This window comes from Lagenorhynchus albirostris, chromosome 3 (genome assembly GCF_949774975.1).
Source record: "Lagenorhynchus albirostris chromosome 3, mLagAlb1.1, whole genome shotgun sequence".
Taxonomy (NCBI): domain Eukaryota; kingdom Metazoa; phylum Chordata; class Mammalia; order Artiodactyla; family Delphinidae; genus Lagenorhynchus; species Lagenorhynchus albirostris.
In genome coordinates, this window is record NC_083097.1 from 169,481,723 (window position 1) to 169,497,480 (window position 15,758).

The 15,758-nt window shown below is 61.6% G+C and overlaps 1 protein-coding gene across 1 annotated transcript; it reads right to left on the bottom strand.

Moving 5' to 3' along the window:
• Positions 1 to 6,954: 6,954 nt before the first annotated feature.
• ABHD17A (abhydrolase domain containing 17A, depalmitoylase) lies at positions 6,955 to 15,466 on the bottom strand. Its single transcript, XM_060145694.1, has 5 exons — positions 15,331 to 15,466; positions 11,397 to 11,933; positions 10,074 to 10,268; positions 7,535 to 7,714; positions 6,955 to 7,433 (listed from the first exon to the last, which is right to left on the bottom strand). The coding sequence occupies exons 2-5, from the start codon at positions 11,726 to 11,728 to the stop codon at positions 7,208 to 7,210; spliced, it is 933 nt and encodes a 310-aa protein (XP_060001677.1). The 5' UTR covers positions 11,729 to 11,933; positions 15,331 to 15,466; the 3' UTR covers positions 6,955 to 7,207.
• Between the last annotated feature and the right edge of the window lie 292 nt (positions 15,467 to 15,758).

Consider the following 15,758-nt stretch of genomic DNA (forward strand, 5'->3'; position numbering starts at 1 on the left):
GCTTTGCCCTCCAGGGGCTCAGAGTCTAGGGCAAGGCAGCTGGGACTCAAGACAGTGGCACAGCGGATGGACACAGGGATGACAAGTGGAACAAGTGGGGGTAGCATCCCAGAGATGGCTCCACCTGGGGCCTGCAGTTCAAGGGGGCAGCCACGGGAAACTGGGGCAATAACTTCCCACAGGCAAGCGAGGGGTGGACCATGGCAAAGCAGGGCTTAGGACTGCTGTCCCGGCTGTGCCTGGCAGATCTCACAGCCCCAGACAGACCATTTTCTCAGAACCCCAGGTGTGCACTCGCTCCCACGGATAATCAGGGTCTTGGACCTGTGGCTTTCTTCCACGGACCACTTGTGCAGGCAGGAGACCCCAGGCGGGGGACCACACTCCACCCACAGTGTTTCTGTTCACACCCCAGGCCCCGGGGGATGCCTGGGTGACCCCTGATGACCCCCCCTGCCCCACCCTGACCCCATGCCCACCTCTGCCTTATGTTTTGTCATCCTATCCTCACTACAGCCCTTCAGGAGTTGTCACCCCATTTCATAGATGAAGACATCAAGGCTGGGAGAGGTCTCAGAAGTGGCCTGAAGTGGCTGGCCCACGTGGAAGAGCTAGGAGGCAGCAGAGGGTTTAGGGGCCTGAGCTTCTGTCCTGGCCGGGGCACCCACACAGAGGTCAGTCCCTTCTTTCTCCAGACCTCAGTTTCCTCACCTGTAGATGGGGGTCCATCTCTAGCCTTCCCTTCTGGCACCAAGGAGTTCAGGGGGGGCTCTCGCCAGACCACAAGGCCCATGGAGCCAAGCTGGGCAGAAGCAGACACAGGGAGGTGTGGAAGGGAAGGGGGCTCAGAGGGTGAGCCTTCCAGCTGCCAGTGAGGGGAAGGCAATATAAAGTGGAGCGCATTGGAAACATGGATGCCCTGGGGCCCCAACAGGTCAGAGTGGGAATCTAGGCTCATGTACCTGCGTGTACGTCTGTGTGTCTGTATGTATAGACATTCTGGAAGGACCATAGCTTTTTTTTTCTTTTAAAGACAGTGAACCCTTCACTTTTTGTCTTAATAGTACTTTCTGTATAGTTCAACCTTTTTTTTAATCCATGTGGATTTATTACTTTTGTTTTCTTTAAATGTCAGTAGATATCTAGGCAGTGCAATCATGGGCCATGGGCCCTTTCCTTTCATACTTTTCCGTATGAAAAGTTTTTGTTTTTCTTTTTGTTTTGGACATGCCATGCGGCTTGCAGGATCTTGGTTCCCCCAGCAGGGATCAAACCTGGGCCCCGGCAGTGAAAGCACAGAGTCCTAACCACTGGACTGCCGGGAAAGTCCCTGAAAAGTTATCTTCTAAATAACTCCCCTGCTTTGGTGTGGGCTGGGCTGAGGACAGTAACCTGCTTGTGGGGAAACCTGGGGACCCCACCTTAGCCAGGAGGTCAAGGTCGTCTTCAGGGTGTCAGCAATCCCCAGTGGGATGTGATGAGAAGGGCACCTCACTTCTGGGTGTTCTTCCCTATACCCATAGCCCTGGTCTGATCACGAGAAAACCTCAGAAAGGCCCAGATTAGGGGACATTTACAGAAATTCCCGACTGGTCCCCAAACTGTCAAGGCCATGAAAAACCAGGAAAGACTGCAGGAGTGTCACAGGTTTTAAGAGGGTAAGGAGACATGATGACTGAAGGCCATGTGGGCTGCTGGGTCGGACCCTGGAACAGAACAGGACGTTAGTGGGAAAACTGCGGAGACAGGGAAAAAAGTCTGGAGCGTGAGAATGGGCAGGTACACAAGTTAGTCCTTGGTTCACGAGACCCTCCCACGAGGGGCGCTGGGGGAAGGCTAGACATGGCAGCTTTTCTGTAAACCCCAAACTAGTCCGAGGTGAACATTTGAAATTAAACACGAGGAGTGGATGCTAGCAGTCCACATCAGAGGCACCAGGAGTTCTACATTTTCACAGCTGTGTACAGAGCTGTCACAGCCGTAAATGTGGTACCTTGTGACCCAGCAATTCCACGCCTGCAAAGGTACACAAAAAATATTTTTTCTTTTTTAAAGCCGTGCACCGTGCGGGATCTTAGTTTCCCGACCAGGGATCGAACCCGTGCCCCCTGCATTGGGAGCGCAGAGTCTTAACCACTGGACCACCAGGGAAGCCCCCATCCCTGTTTATTTCTAACTTGTGTCAGATTACTCACCGTGGTCCTAGGGGTTGGTCACACATAGGAGGTGCAGAAGGCCCCAGCCCAGGCCTAGCCGGGCAGTGGGCATGTGGCTAACTTCCCCCACAGGAGGTGCCAGGTCCCTGCTCCCAGCTTCTGGGGAGAGACCCAGCCCACCCGCCCACCCCCGCAACCCCGTCCCTTCTCTAGGAGCGGGAGGGGGCGGGTATGGCCTGAGCCCCGTGAATTCCCTCCCCAGGGCCCCTGCTCATTCTCCATTCCTTGCTGGCCTGGGACCAACCCCTGGAAAGCAGGGGCTTCTGGAGGAAAGTTTCAGATGGCCAGATGCAGTGGGGGCCACCTATGGGCCTGGCCTCCTTGTGCCCTGCTGGGGGAGATGACAAGCCCTCTTCAAGGCCCTCTCCTGTAACGTGGGTTGCGCGGTGCTCTGCTGGGCTTCAGAGAGCACCTGGCTCGGCTCCTCCCAGCGATGACCATGACCACAGACAGGCCCATCCCTTCCACCTCACCTGGACGTGCTGTGGACACGTCCCAAGTGTGGTCCAGGGGCAGTGGTCCAGGGCAGTGGTCCCTGTGTCCCAAGACCACTTGAGCACCAGAGAGCCCAGGCCTGAGTCCTGTCAGGGTCCCAGGCCTTCTTCTCTGGGCAGCTTGGCCAGAGCCATCTCCCCTGAAGTTGGGACAGTGGGGACGGCGACCCCAGTAGCCCAGGGTTGTCGTCGTGAAGATCCACTGCACACGGCAGGAGCTTTGAAACTTAAGGGGGACGCTGATGCTGGGCTGGCACTCCCACCTGACGGAATCGCACAATTAACACGTTGGCCCTGCACCCTGACCGTGAAGCATACAGACAAGTGCCTGCCCTGGGGGAGCGCCCAGGCCCTGGGTCGGGGTGCCGGGGGCCCTGAGGGGTGGCACCCACCACGAGGCCCCATCTCAGATCTGGGCCCTGGGGGGACCACAGCTCCTCACATAACCTTAGCCACTACGCGTCAGGGAGGACACTGAACTCCCCATCCTCTTCTGGGACCCCTGGGGCCCCCCAGTTAACACGAAGACAGCAGAACCAGAGGGGTGGGTCCCACCAGTTCAGCCTGATGGGGGGTGGGCAGTGAAGCAGGGTCGCCAGAGGAAGGAAGGGAGGATGGACGGAGGGCCCTCGGGGGCTGGGCCCTGCAGGAAGTCCAGTCGGGGCTCCAGAGGGCGAGGGGCATGCGCACAACCCGGACCCCACCCTCGGGGAGGGGCCTGTGCCTGGCTGAGGCAGCCCCACCCCCTGGGCGGGCTGTGTCCCCCGGGGTCTCTGGGTGCCAGGCGTGCCTAGGCCGCGGATCAGAGAGCTTGGACCCTGGTTCCGGGACCCAGGGGCCAGGTGTCAGGTGAGGTGCGCCAGGCCAGGTGTCGAGCGGAGGACGCGAGGCTCTGGGGAGCCGGGGGGCGCCTGCTGAGCAGCTCAAGAACGCTGCCCGGTGTGAACACGTGTGTCCTGGGAAATTCACAAAATGGAGAACCGAAAGTTGGCCCTTGTCCCAGGCGGCCTGGCTCATGGGCCGTACCAAGTGGAAAGGAAGGGGGGGGTGCATCCCGGAAGGTACCACTCCCCCATCACAGCCCCTGCGGTTCAGAGGCTGAGCCCCTCAGAGGCACCCCCCGTGGGAAAGGCGAGTCCCCCGCAGAAGGGCAGAGCCCGCCGGCCGGGCCAGCCTGAGGAGCCCCTGGCCTTAGCTTATCCCTTCCTTGCAATGGGCAGGCACCGGCGAGTAAAGCACTGTGCTGACCTCAAGCAAGGTCAGCACCTCGCACTGTGACTGTACATGGGGGCCAGGGGGGAGGCCCCAAAGGCTTAAGTTTTCAGAATCCTATCTGTCAGAACTAGCATTACAGGGAACATGTTCAAGCCGTCAGCTATTTATTATGACAGAACTTTTCTTGATTTTCACGAGGGGAGTTGGGGCCTCCAGACAGTAAAGAAGTCAGCAGGGTTCAGGATGACTGGGGTGATAGAGTCTAGAAACAGAGCCCCGGACATGGAGAGCCCCTCGTGCGTGCGGTAAAGGCGGTGCTTCAGTCGGGGAAAAGAATGGCTTTATCAGGAAATGGCTTTGGGGTCGAACGATTCGGGAAAAAGCAGGTTGGGTTCCTACCTTACTCCTTCTCAGAAGTCCTTTCTAGAGTTAGACCAAAAATTTAAATACATATTTAGAAAACAAACCATTATATTTACATAAGAAAACATCAAACGTTTTACAATCGTGGAGTAGGGAAGATATCTCTGAGCACTATACAAAATGCAGAAGCCATATTGATAAGGTAATGACTGATAACGATTTTAAGTGCCTGGCAAAACTAAATAAATAAAATTAACAAACAAACGAAAAAAAACCCCAAAGAAACCCACACACAATCCAAGTCAAACACGAATGACAAGTTGGAAAAAATATATCTTTTTTTAAGACAGTGGGCTAATTTTCTTTGTCTGTAAAGTGTTCCTATAAAACAGTAAACCAAGAACCCAACAGAACCCAACCCAAGAACCCAATAGTAACATCAAGAACCCAATGGACAAAGAATGTGAAATACAAATGGCTTTTTAAGTATATACATGTTTATAATAGACTTCCAGTTTCAAAATGATTATATTAGTGGTAGAAATGATCAACATAAAAACAAATCTGACAGAAGCACTGAGATGTTTGATTATACTTCTAGGAAACACAAATGAAGCTACAATGAAATACTATTTTAAGGGCTCACATACCCATTTAGAGTTCTATGGAAAGCCCTTGGATCTAGTCCTTCTGTATTAAGGAATTCAGCCTCCAGAAGTACTCGTACTTGGGTAGGAAGATATTTGTACGAGGATACTGGACCTAGCATTGCCTGCTACAGAAGACTGGAAAAAACCTACATCTCAACCAACAAGAAACAGGATGAATAAATTATAGTGCTAATAAACTGGCGTGGCCACCAGGAGGACTGGATCCAGTCTATCTATGTAGGGGAAACTCAACACTCTCCAAGGCACGCTGAGTAAGAGGATCACACTTTTGTATAAACTCATTAGGTACACATGCACTTTCTTTGTTGACACATAAGAAACTGCTTCCTCTCTGCCCCAGTGGAGGGGAGCACTTGAGGTCAGGGGTGGGAAGAACACTGAGTTTTCACCCAACACTCTTCTATACTCTGAATTACTCTGTGTGTCTGAAAACATTTTTGTTCAATCGTGAGCCGTCGCTTTGGACTTGCTGCACTGCGGAGCCCCGGCACTCAGGGAACTTACATTCTGATGGGGTGAAAAGACGGCGGGCTCTTGTGACACGGGCAGCAGTGGGGTCAGTGGGAGCACAGGGCTGGGGGGCGGCTTCGAGGAAGAAATACTGCAGCGGGAGGCTGAGGAGCCGGACGTGCTGAGGGGGATCGGCAAAGGCCGGGCCATAGTGGCGGCACGTCGGTCACGAGGACCACTCCGTGCAAAGGCCCCGCGGCGGAAAGGACCCGATGCTCTCTGCTCCCGAGAGAACACACCCCACGTTCAGTTTTGCTCCTAGACGTCCTGGATTATCAAACACGAGCCTAGCCTCCCAGCGGGAGGGCCCGTGGGGCTCGGGAGGGTCAAGGCCGGGCACCGTCCTGGATCAGGGACGGCGTGCCCGGGGCCACTCCCGGCTCTTCCAGCGCCCCAGGCCCGAGGGCCAGCTGTGAGCCACAGAGAGCGCTGACACACACCCGCCGCCGTCGGCCGGCCCGCTGGGCGCGCCCCCACGACCGGGACGGCGGCAAGGGCAGGGCCGGCCAGCCGGAGCCCCAGCCGCTGCCACTTACCGCGCACGCCGCGGTCTCCTCGCGCTTCACCACCCACCGCCTCCGCCGTGCGCGCGCCACCCCACTTCCGCTTTCGCCCGGCCGCGCCCCTTGCCGTCTTCCCCGCCCCCAGGCCGAAGCACTGCCCCCTCTTAAAGGGGCCGCGGACCCCGAGGGGCCGAGGCGGAAGCATCGCCGGCTCCCGGCCTCGCCACTGCCTAGTGTCGCCACACACGCCGAGCCGCCGCCCGACCTCGGGGTGGATGACAGGCCTCTGAGGCCTTACCCACTCTAGAGTGCCGCCCTTGGAGGTCGCAGGGGGTACTCCGGAGGCCGTTGATGAGCCAGGCGTCTGGCCAGGGTCCAGGGTGACGCGGACCGACCCTGTCTTCAAGGGCACCCCGGGCGGAGGATACAACTCAGACCAAGGTCCGGAGGCGTGTTGCGGGGTGCTCATGGTGACCTCATTCCTGGGGAGGCCCCACGCGGCCTCGGACCTGCCACTGCCCTCCACTGGACCCAAGCGTCCCCGTTTGCAAGACTCTCTTAGCTCTCTGGGCAGGGGGAGCCGAGGACGGGTGGGGTGGGATGGGAAGAGCAGCCCTGCGATGTCTACCACACGGGCACGGAAGGGTTGTCTGCCTCTCTGGGGGCCCGGAGCAGGCCCAGCCTAAACCGGCGGCGGCCACTTCCACCCCCAGGGTTGTCTCGGAGACAGGAAGCCCACCACCCTCCCCAGGCGCGCCCTCTGAGCACGCAGCGTCCTGGGTTCAAATGCTGCTGCCCCTCCGTCACCACCCAGGCAACCTGCAGCCCCAAGGACCCGAACTGGACCCCTCTTCTGTAGGGAGTGACCTGACATCCGCAGTTGTGAACTTTCCTTGGGGGGTTGGGGACAAAGCCCGGCCCCCTCTTCGTGCTTGCTGAGCCCCCGGAAGAGCACGCATGAGCCAAGAAAGGGAGAGGAACCTTAAAATTTTAAATCTTTAATTTCTGTTCTCACGTTTTTCCTTCGTTTTTCTTCCAGAAGGAAAGGAGCGCATAGCTCCGTCGCCTGTACATTGTCCACGGCCCAGGGGCCGGGTCAGGTCCCGACCCCTACCGGCCAGCTGCTTCGAGGACGTGGGGCGCCCGGGGGTTCACATGCAGCCCCCGGGGCCGGGGCCGGGGCCGGGCGCCGCCTTATTGCTGAGGTCCCGGCGCGGCTCGGGCCTGCTGCTAGGCTAGGCGCGCTGGCTGGGCAGCTCCTGGGAGATGAAGCGGCGCAGGCGCTCCAGGTACTGGCTGTAGAGCTCGATGTCGTTGTGCCCGGCGCCCTCCACCCACAGAGGCTCCACGGCCTTGGGACAGCGCTCGTAGAGCGCCAGCCCGTGCGAGAAGTCGATCACCTCGTCCTCCGTGCCGTGGATGATGAGCACCGGCGACGTGATCTTGGACACCTTCTCGATGCTGCGGGTCGGGGCACATTAGGCCTCCACGCCCCGCCCCTCCGCGGCCCCGCCCCCTGGGTCCCCGCCCCCGCCCGCGGCCCCGCCCCCCTCAGCGCTCACTTGGGGAACGCGTCAAAGCAGTAGGTCTTCTTGGTGTCGGGGAAGGCGACGCGCATGCCCGAGGTGAGCGGGGAGTGCAGCACCACCGCGGCGCACTCGTAGCGCGAGGCCAGGTCCACGGTGGGCACCGTGCCGATGCTCTGCCCGTACAGGACGATGCTGTCTGGGCTGATGCCGTACCTGGCGGCGGTGGGGGCAGATCAGCCGCGACGCAACACGCACACCCCTCCCACTGCCTGCCCTCCTAGTGCAGTCCCCAGTTGTTCTCCGCTTAGGCTCCAAGCAATAGGGTGGCGCCCAGGCACCCTCCCCTGCCTCCCAGCCCCGAGGCGGTCCGTTCAGCAGGGGAGGCAGGACCCACAGGTGTGAGGGGAGCTGGCTGCCCGCAGCCCCAAGCCCCCAGCTCTACCCTCAGTTTCGACAGCATCTACTTGGTCACACCTGGGCAGTGCACCTGTGCGGGCCGTACCTGCGCTGTGTGGTTCCTGGGGGCAGATCCCTGGGGCCTCTCCTGCTCCTCCTGGTCACCAGGCCACCCCCACCCCTACACACACTCGACCAGGGCCACATGCAGAACCTGCTTGGGGCCCTCCTGTCCTCGCTGTTCGGAATTCGACAGCATTTCCAGGTCGCAGGGCAAGGGGGTGTGTCTTCCTCCCAGCATCCGTCACCCTCACCCACCCCCTTGGCCTCGGGGAATGGAGACAGCCTCGTCCTCTCTTATCTCAGCCAGTTTGCAGCCCCTCAGCTGCTTAGTACAACGTGGGTGAGCAGGCATAGCGGCTCCTGAGGGGAGGAGGTGGGTGGCCATCACCTCCCTCCCTGGGCATCTTTCCTACACAGTGGCCAGGTCCTGACCCCCCCACACACCCCCTCCACACGGGCCTCCCCCAGCGCCATCCCAGCACAGTCCTCTCCTGACCCCACAAGGACCCACTCACCACCCTCCCACTGCAGGGGGCCTCCACGGCCTTCCTCCCCACACCCACATCCTGATCTCAAAGGGGGTGCCCCTTCTCCGAGTGGCCAGGGAAGGTCTTAGTCTCACCTGGGCAACCCACCTGGGCACCCAGGCGCCATCTGCCCCTGTCCCTGTCCTCCGGTCCCAACCCCCAGGCCTCGGGGATGCCATCTGGCCTTGTGCCTACCACCCTGCAAGCTCCTCCCCGACCTGCTCCCTGGTTCACCATGAGTACTGCTGTGCTGAGCACCAGCCTCGTCCTATCACCCAGCTCCAGGCAGGGACCCCCAGCTGCCACCTGGCTGTCTCCACCTGGACAAACATGACAGGTGCCGGATGACACAGCTCTTCTTTCCAGTGCCTGCCCCGCCCCAGGCCACCACTTGGGCCCCAGCCTCCCACCCTCCTGCTGATTCTCAGCCGTTGGGTCTGAGGGACCAGGTCTCTGGAGGTCAAGCCTGGCAGCAGGACAGATGGATGGATGACAGAGCTCAGACCCCTGACCCTTCGGCGGGATATGATTCTGCCAGCAACCCCCAGCCAGTGGGGACAGGCTGCTGCAGCCGAGTGTGGACACACACCTGCGTCACGCCACCAGCACGGGTCCCAGTGCCAGGGGGGTGCCAGCGGACCCTGCTCCCAGGGCCTGCATCAGGGACTGCCTGGTGCATCACTCCAGCAACCAGGGCCCCGCCTCCCCATGGCAGGCTGGCTGTGGTCCCTGAAGGAGCTGGTTGCGCCAGTCGGCCAGGCAGGGCCAAGATGGGGCAGCCCTGGGCAGGCAGAGGGCACCACCTTTGGGAGGGTGGGGTTGGGTGGGTCTCTCTCTAGAGCAGCACAGGGCGCCGGGCCATCTCTGCACAGAGACTGAGCTATTGTGCTTCAGTGAGCGAGCACGGGGTGGAAGGGGGCTGCCAGGACCTGGATGACCGGGGCAGTGGGGTCTGGGGACGGAGGTGTAGACCAGACAGTGGGGGCCCTGTCTGAGTCAAGCAAGCAGCTGTGTGCTGGGCACAATGCCTGCGGAGGACCCAGCCTCCAGGAGCTGACCTCCCTCCAGCCACCAGGACTGTGCTGGGTACAAAGCTGCCCGACAGAACCTTCCAGGCCCAGAGGAGACCCTCCTCAGGATGAGGCCAAGCTCCACGACCAGAACCCTGATGCAGAGGCCCAGCCCCTCCCCGCACCCCAAGTGCTCCCTCAGCCTCGGGGCTCCCAGAGTCCTTTCACACTGCCCTCACACGCCACCTCTTGGGCTCAGGAGGGGCCTCGGCCTCTGCCTGCCCCCTCCCTCCAGGCGGAACCTCCATTCCCATGGGGACAGTCCCAGGCCAGTGGCTCCCAGGAGGGGCCCCCCCCAGGGAGGCTGGAGGACCGCCCTCCCCCTGCACACCAAGCATGCCTGTTACCCTGCAGGGGGAACAGGGGTCGGGCTTCTTCCTGTGGCCCAGTGTGGCCGCAGATCAGCTCCCTCTCCTGCGGGGCTACCCACCTGGGCTTCCTCCCACCTGGTCTCACCAGGACCAGCCACCTGTGAGGAGACACGTCCACCAGCCCCTCCCCGCCGCGTGAGCTCACCTGGTGCGCAGGGCCTGCCAGGCGGCATCGATGTCGGCGTAGAGGTTCTTCTCGGAGGGCTTGCCCGAGCTCACGCCGTAGCCCGAGTAGTCGTAGGAGAAGATGTTGCAGTTGAGGCGCGTGCCCAGCCCAATGTAGAAGCTGCTCATCTGGCCCAGGTCCACCGCGTTGCCGTGCGAGAAGAGAACCGTGTACCTTGGGGTGGGCAGTGGGGAAGCACAGGTCAGACGGCGAAGGGCGGAGGGGGCAGGAGCCCTGCCAAGGGGAACAGTGCCTGGCTCTGCCCGGTGTGACTTAGGCCATGACACACAGTGGAGCCTCGGGCTTCCGCTCATCTAAGGGGGCCGCTGGGCCCACCAGTCACCTTCTTGCCACAGGTGGACCCCCAGCGTGAGCCCAGGAAGCCGCAGTGACCATCACATTGACGCCCTGAGCAGCAGCCACCTCTCCCTTGGAACTGTTCCTGTTGGAGGGACTCTGACGGCCCGAGGATGGGAGGCACGTCTGCCTACTGCTCGGAACCATCCTGGAGGATGAGACGCGGCCCTCCGACCACAGGCGAAGAGAGCCAAGCCCCGGTCACCGCGGTGCAGCTCTTCCCGCTCCTCCAGGGAATGACCCGGGCCGCCACCTCTGCCCTGTGCCCCATGGCGGCCCTGCCAGGCAGTCATGCCGATGGCAGGTGACCAGGCTGGATCCCGGCTGACAGCCTTGCAGAGCCTTCTTCCTCCAGCCCCACTGCGGCCCTAGCCCAGCCCAGCTGAAAGGTAAAAGCTTGCCCTTTGGACCCAGCCTGCTCTGAGGCGGAAGCAGCTGGAAGGTCCCCCTCTGCACCACTGTAGGGCTCCGGCAGTCAGACCTGGCCCAAGACGCCAGCCAGGCCTCAGGGGCCACCGGCCCAAAGCGGGTGCCGGGCCTCACCAGGCACCCAGGGCCCAGGAGACCAGCCCTGGGCAGGTGAACACCGAGACCCGGAAGCAGACGGCTCCACATCGAGCAGGTGACGTGACGCAGCCACTCAGAGCCACCCCCGAGCCTCAGGGTTCTTGTCCACAAAACAGGGTGCCGAGAGGGCCCCCCAGAGGGCTGCAAGTGGAAGGGCCCCCGGCAGTTCCTCGGTGGCCATGGGCAGATCTCATCTGCTGCCCCTCTGGCGAGAAGAATCCCCGGGGCACCCGCACCTCCAGATGGGCTTTCACCAGTCTCTGGCCCTCCAAGGGCCACCAGTGGCCGAAACGAGAGCCCTGAGGATGGAGCACATCCTGGGCTCCCACCCCTCACCCGGTCCCTCCACCCCGGGGGGGTCGAGTCCATGTGGCTCACCTGGCGCCGGGCACACAGCGCACATACATGCAGGAGATGCGGTTGCCCCGGCTGCTCTTGGTCAGGAAGACCTCGATGGTGTCCAGCTCACGCTGGCTGTACTGGAAGTCGGCGCGATCCATCAGGTGGAGTTTCCAGCGCCTGGGGGTGCTGGCCGAGGCCCGCAGGGTCCCCGAGGGGGCGGCCCCGGCCCCACCAGGCCCGGGCTCGGGCTCAGGCACCAGCGAGTAGGTGGGCTCTGGAGGCAGGAAGGCGAGCTTGGCGGCGATGCGGCCGGGGCAGGGCGGGCAGCAGAAGAGGCAGCAGAGCTCAGTCACCGACAGGCCGTTCATGGCGGGCGCCGGGCCCCGGGGCGGGCCTTGCCCGGCAGGGGAGGGATGGGGGTGCTCGGAGACACGGGAAGGGGGCAGGGCGACCCCCGGCCACCGCCCCAGACGAGAGCCCCGTTAGGAGGCTGCAGCCCAGCCCCATCGCGGTCCAAGCTGAGCCCTTGGGAGCCTCGCAGCCTCGTGTGTCCATGTCGCACAGAGGGAAACCCTGCAGGGGGACAGCAAGATGTGGAGTTCCCCCGGGGCTCCCAAGAGACCTTGGTGGGACCTAAACCTGACCAGGACCCCGCCTGCCACCACCCTTCCTCCGCTGGCAGACACCAACTCTTGCCATTTAAGCCCATTCATCAACCCAGCCTCGGCCTGCAGGCTGTGCGGGGCGATCAGAGCCCTGGCCCACCCAGCTCTCCCGGGCACAGCTCCTGCTCCAGGCCCTGGGAAATGTCACCCCAGCCCACCCCCGCCCCATGCCTCTGTCCACACGGCCGGCCCAGACTCTGCCCTGGGGCCCATCCCCATCTGCCACCCCCAGGTGCCACAGCTCATCCAGGCGAGGACCGACTGCTGACCACAGGGACCCAGGAGCACGCTCCCAGCTCCCAGGGCCTGCGAAGTCCGGAGACAGGAGCCCAGGCAGAGGAAATACAACAAACAAAGGCTCTGGAAACAAAAGCAGGATACATCTCGAGGCTGGGAAGGCCTACTGGGCTGAGACAATGGCTCTCTCCAGTGCTTGGGGCCAGGCCCAGGGGTCAGCCTGCTGCAGGGGGGAGGCAGGGCAGGGTCATGGGAGCCTGGGGTTCCTTCCCCAGCTCTGCCAGCTTAGGTGTCTGTGGCCTTGGGCAAGTCGCTTAGCATCCCTGGGCCTCAGTTTCCTCATCTATCAATCAGACACCACTCAGGTCACAGAGACAGTGAATAAGATGAGGAGAAAGTGGTGGAATGGGCCAGGCTCAGAGAAGAAATGCAGAATGTCATGTGAAACGTGGCCTTGAACAGACTACAGCGAAATTGCTAAAGCAACTACAATCGTACATGGAGCTGCCAACAGGGAGACTGGAAGAAAATACAGAGGTTTGAAAATACGGAGTACTCGCTTACTACATTTTCCCTACAGCCTGGAGTGAGGGAGGGACACACGCTCACAACTCAAGTGTCAGCAGCAGAGCACCTGAGCCTGTTCTGTTTCGGGGCCACAGCATTTGTAAACCACTGGGCCAGGGACACACGGATGCACAGCAGGTCGGCGCAGTCTGAGGTCCAGAAATACACCTGCTCCCTCCAGACCTGTGATCTGAGACCGGGGGCTGCAGAGAGCCGCACTGCAGTCACTCGGATGGGGGCACACGGAGGGGTGTGGGAGAGGGTGGCTAAAGCCAAGGAGGGGACACGGACCGCCTCCAGGAGCCCCCAGACTCCCAGGTGGGATGCTCGCTTTACAATTCCATCACACTGTTCTCAGACGAAGGCAAGTTTGCCCCCCGGGGACACTTGCCAAGGTCTGGAGACATCTTTGGCTGTCATGAGTTGGGGGCGAGGGGGTTACTAATGGCACTGAGTGGGCGGGGCCAGGGGTGCTGCTCAACACCCCACAGTGCCCAGGACACCCTCCCTCCCCCTCCAGAGTGTCAACCAAACCGATGTTGCTCCAACACATTCTCAAAGAGGCCCAGGCCCCAACAGAGGACACTGCCCTGGTGCTTTTGGTGGCTTGGCGGGTCTGGAGTTTGGGTGGCACAGGGAAGGCTTGTTTTGAGAGGAAGGTCTGGCTGAGAGCCGGTGGGCAGGTAGGAGGCCTCTGGTGACCCGAGGATGAACAGGCATACTAAGGTGGACAAGGTCCCACTGACCAAGCCGAAACCGGGATGCCATCCTTGACACCTCCCTGCACCCTCAGATCCGCCCGTCACAGGGCCTGCTGACTCTGCCTAGGGCATGCACAGTCTCCTTCCTCGCCGGTCCCCACCCCCACCCCCGGCTGGGCCACCATCACCCACTCTGGGCCATTCTCACCCCAGTTGCCAAAAGATCTTTTCACAACACAAATCTGATCATGCTACCTCCCTTTTGGGGTGCCCCAGTGGCCCCACTATTTTCAGGATAGAGATCAAAGCCTTCACCACAATCTGCCAGGTTGGCACCAGGCGTGGGGCCGACCTCTTCAGCCTCACGCATCTTGTACCTCACTCTCCCCTGATGAGCCCCACTGCCTTCTCCTGACTCAGAGCCGAAGCCCCAGCAGTTCCCCTAATCTCACCAGAGAGCCCGTGACCCCTGTCCCACCCACCCTTCACATCTCCCTTCCAGCACCCTTCCAAACAGGGTCAGCCCCCCATACACACTCTCATGGCTCAGATCTGTCTCTGCAGCTTGTAGCTGCATGTTCAACCATACCCCTCAAACCAAAGAGAAACTCCATGAGGGCAAGACTACTACCTGTTCTTGCTCAGTAAACACTGACTGAACGAATGGACAAAGTACCAGGGGCAAAAGGGAAGGGGGGACGCTACAGTCCGCCAGGTCTGACATCTGACAGAGAGGGGGGAAGGTCTCTTCTCAAGCCACGCAGACCTGGGACCTCCCGCTGTCTTTTATGGATGTCACTGAATGTGACCTGAGAGCCTGGCCTCGGACTGGACAGAGCACATCCAGATACCTCACTCACTGGGCAGGCACCCCTGGCACCAAGAGCCCAGCGATTTCACCCACAAGCACATAATCGGACACCCCGCTGCCGGGCCGGTGCAGGCTGGCAGTGTCATGAGGACCAACATGGAACCAGGCAATTACAATACTCCAGGACGACCTAAATACGGACGACTATGACCGCACCTCATTCATCCAGTCAGCCTGAAAGGCACAGGCAAAGTGCCGGGTGCCGGGAGGGGAGAAAACAGGCAAAACCCAGAAGTGACAGCGGGTTCCAGGAACTGCGGGTCCCAGGCTAGAGGGACACTGGGAGGAGGAGGAGACCAGAGGGATCCTGGAGAGAGCCACAGCTGGGTCGGGCCGCGCCCGTAAGCCCTGCTGCAGTTTGGACTTCATCCTGGGGGAAAAGGAGGAGCCCTGGAGGAGTCCCGGGCTGGGAATGGAGCCCGTGGGTTAGAAGCTGTGGATATGCCCTAGCTGTAGCCTGGAGATGGGACTGGAGCAAAGGCTGGGAAGCCTGTCCAGGTGTCCCAGCCCGCCAGAGGACGCCCGAGAAAGGGCAGAGGTGTCTTGGAGACGTTTAGGAAGCAGGGCTCCGGCTGCTTCGGCGGGTCCGGGTGTCAGGCTGGGGCACTGGTTCGGGGCCGGGGATAGAGTATTTGGCTCGGACAGCGCATTCCCCGAAGGCGGGGCCGCGTACCCGGAAAGGTGGGAACACACCCCAAGTCGGAGGGCTGAATGGACGGCGGACGGGGCTCTGCCGGAGTCTGAGACGCCGTCCCTGGCCCTGATCCTGGGGTCCTCCGGCTGCGACCTCGGCCGCCCCGGGAGTGCGGGGTCTCGGGGGCGTCCGGCCGGACTGCCCCGGCCTCGCGGCCCGGCCCGGCTCTCCAAACGGCCGCGAAAAGCACTGAGACCGCTCCGTGCAGCCACGCCAGCCCCTACAGGACACTCACCGCCGCGGCCCGCGCCCCCCGGCCCCGGGGCCGCGCTCCATGGCTCCCGGCCGCCCGCCCGTGCGTCCGTCGATCCCCCGGGGCCCCGGCCCGGTCTCCTGCGCCGCCACCGCCGCCGCTCCCCCGCTGGCGGAAGTGAACCTCACTCCCACCGCCGCCCCGGAAGTGACGCGCAGGTGTGCGCGAGGGCCGGAGGGGCCGGGGGCCAGGCGCCGGGCGCTGGGGGCTGGGCAGGGTTTGGGGGTGGAGCTGGCTCCCTGGAGGGGCGGGACCACGTCGTGGTGGGCGGGGCAAGAGTGGGTGGGCGGGCCCGGGCTTTGGGTTCGCCTTAGGTTTCAGGCAGTGGAGACTCACAACCATTCATTCGATCCTTCACTCATTCCAGCGCCAGGACTCGGGTGAGGGAAGTGAGGCACTCTCCTAGAAAA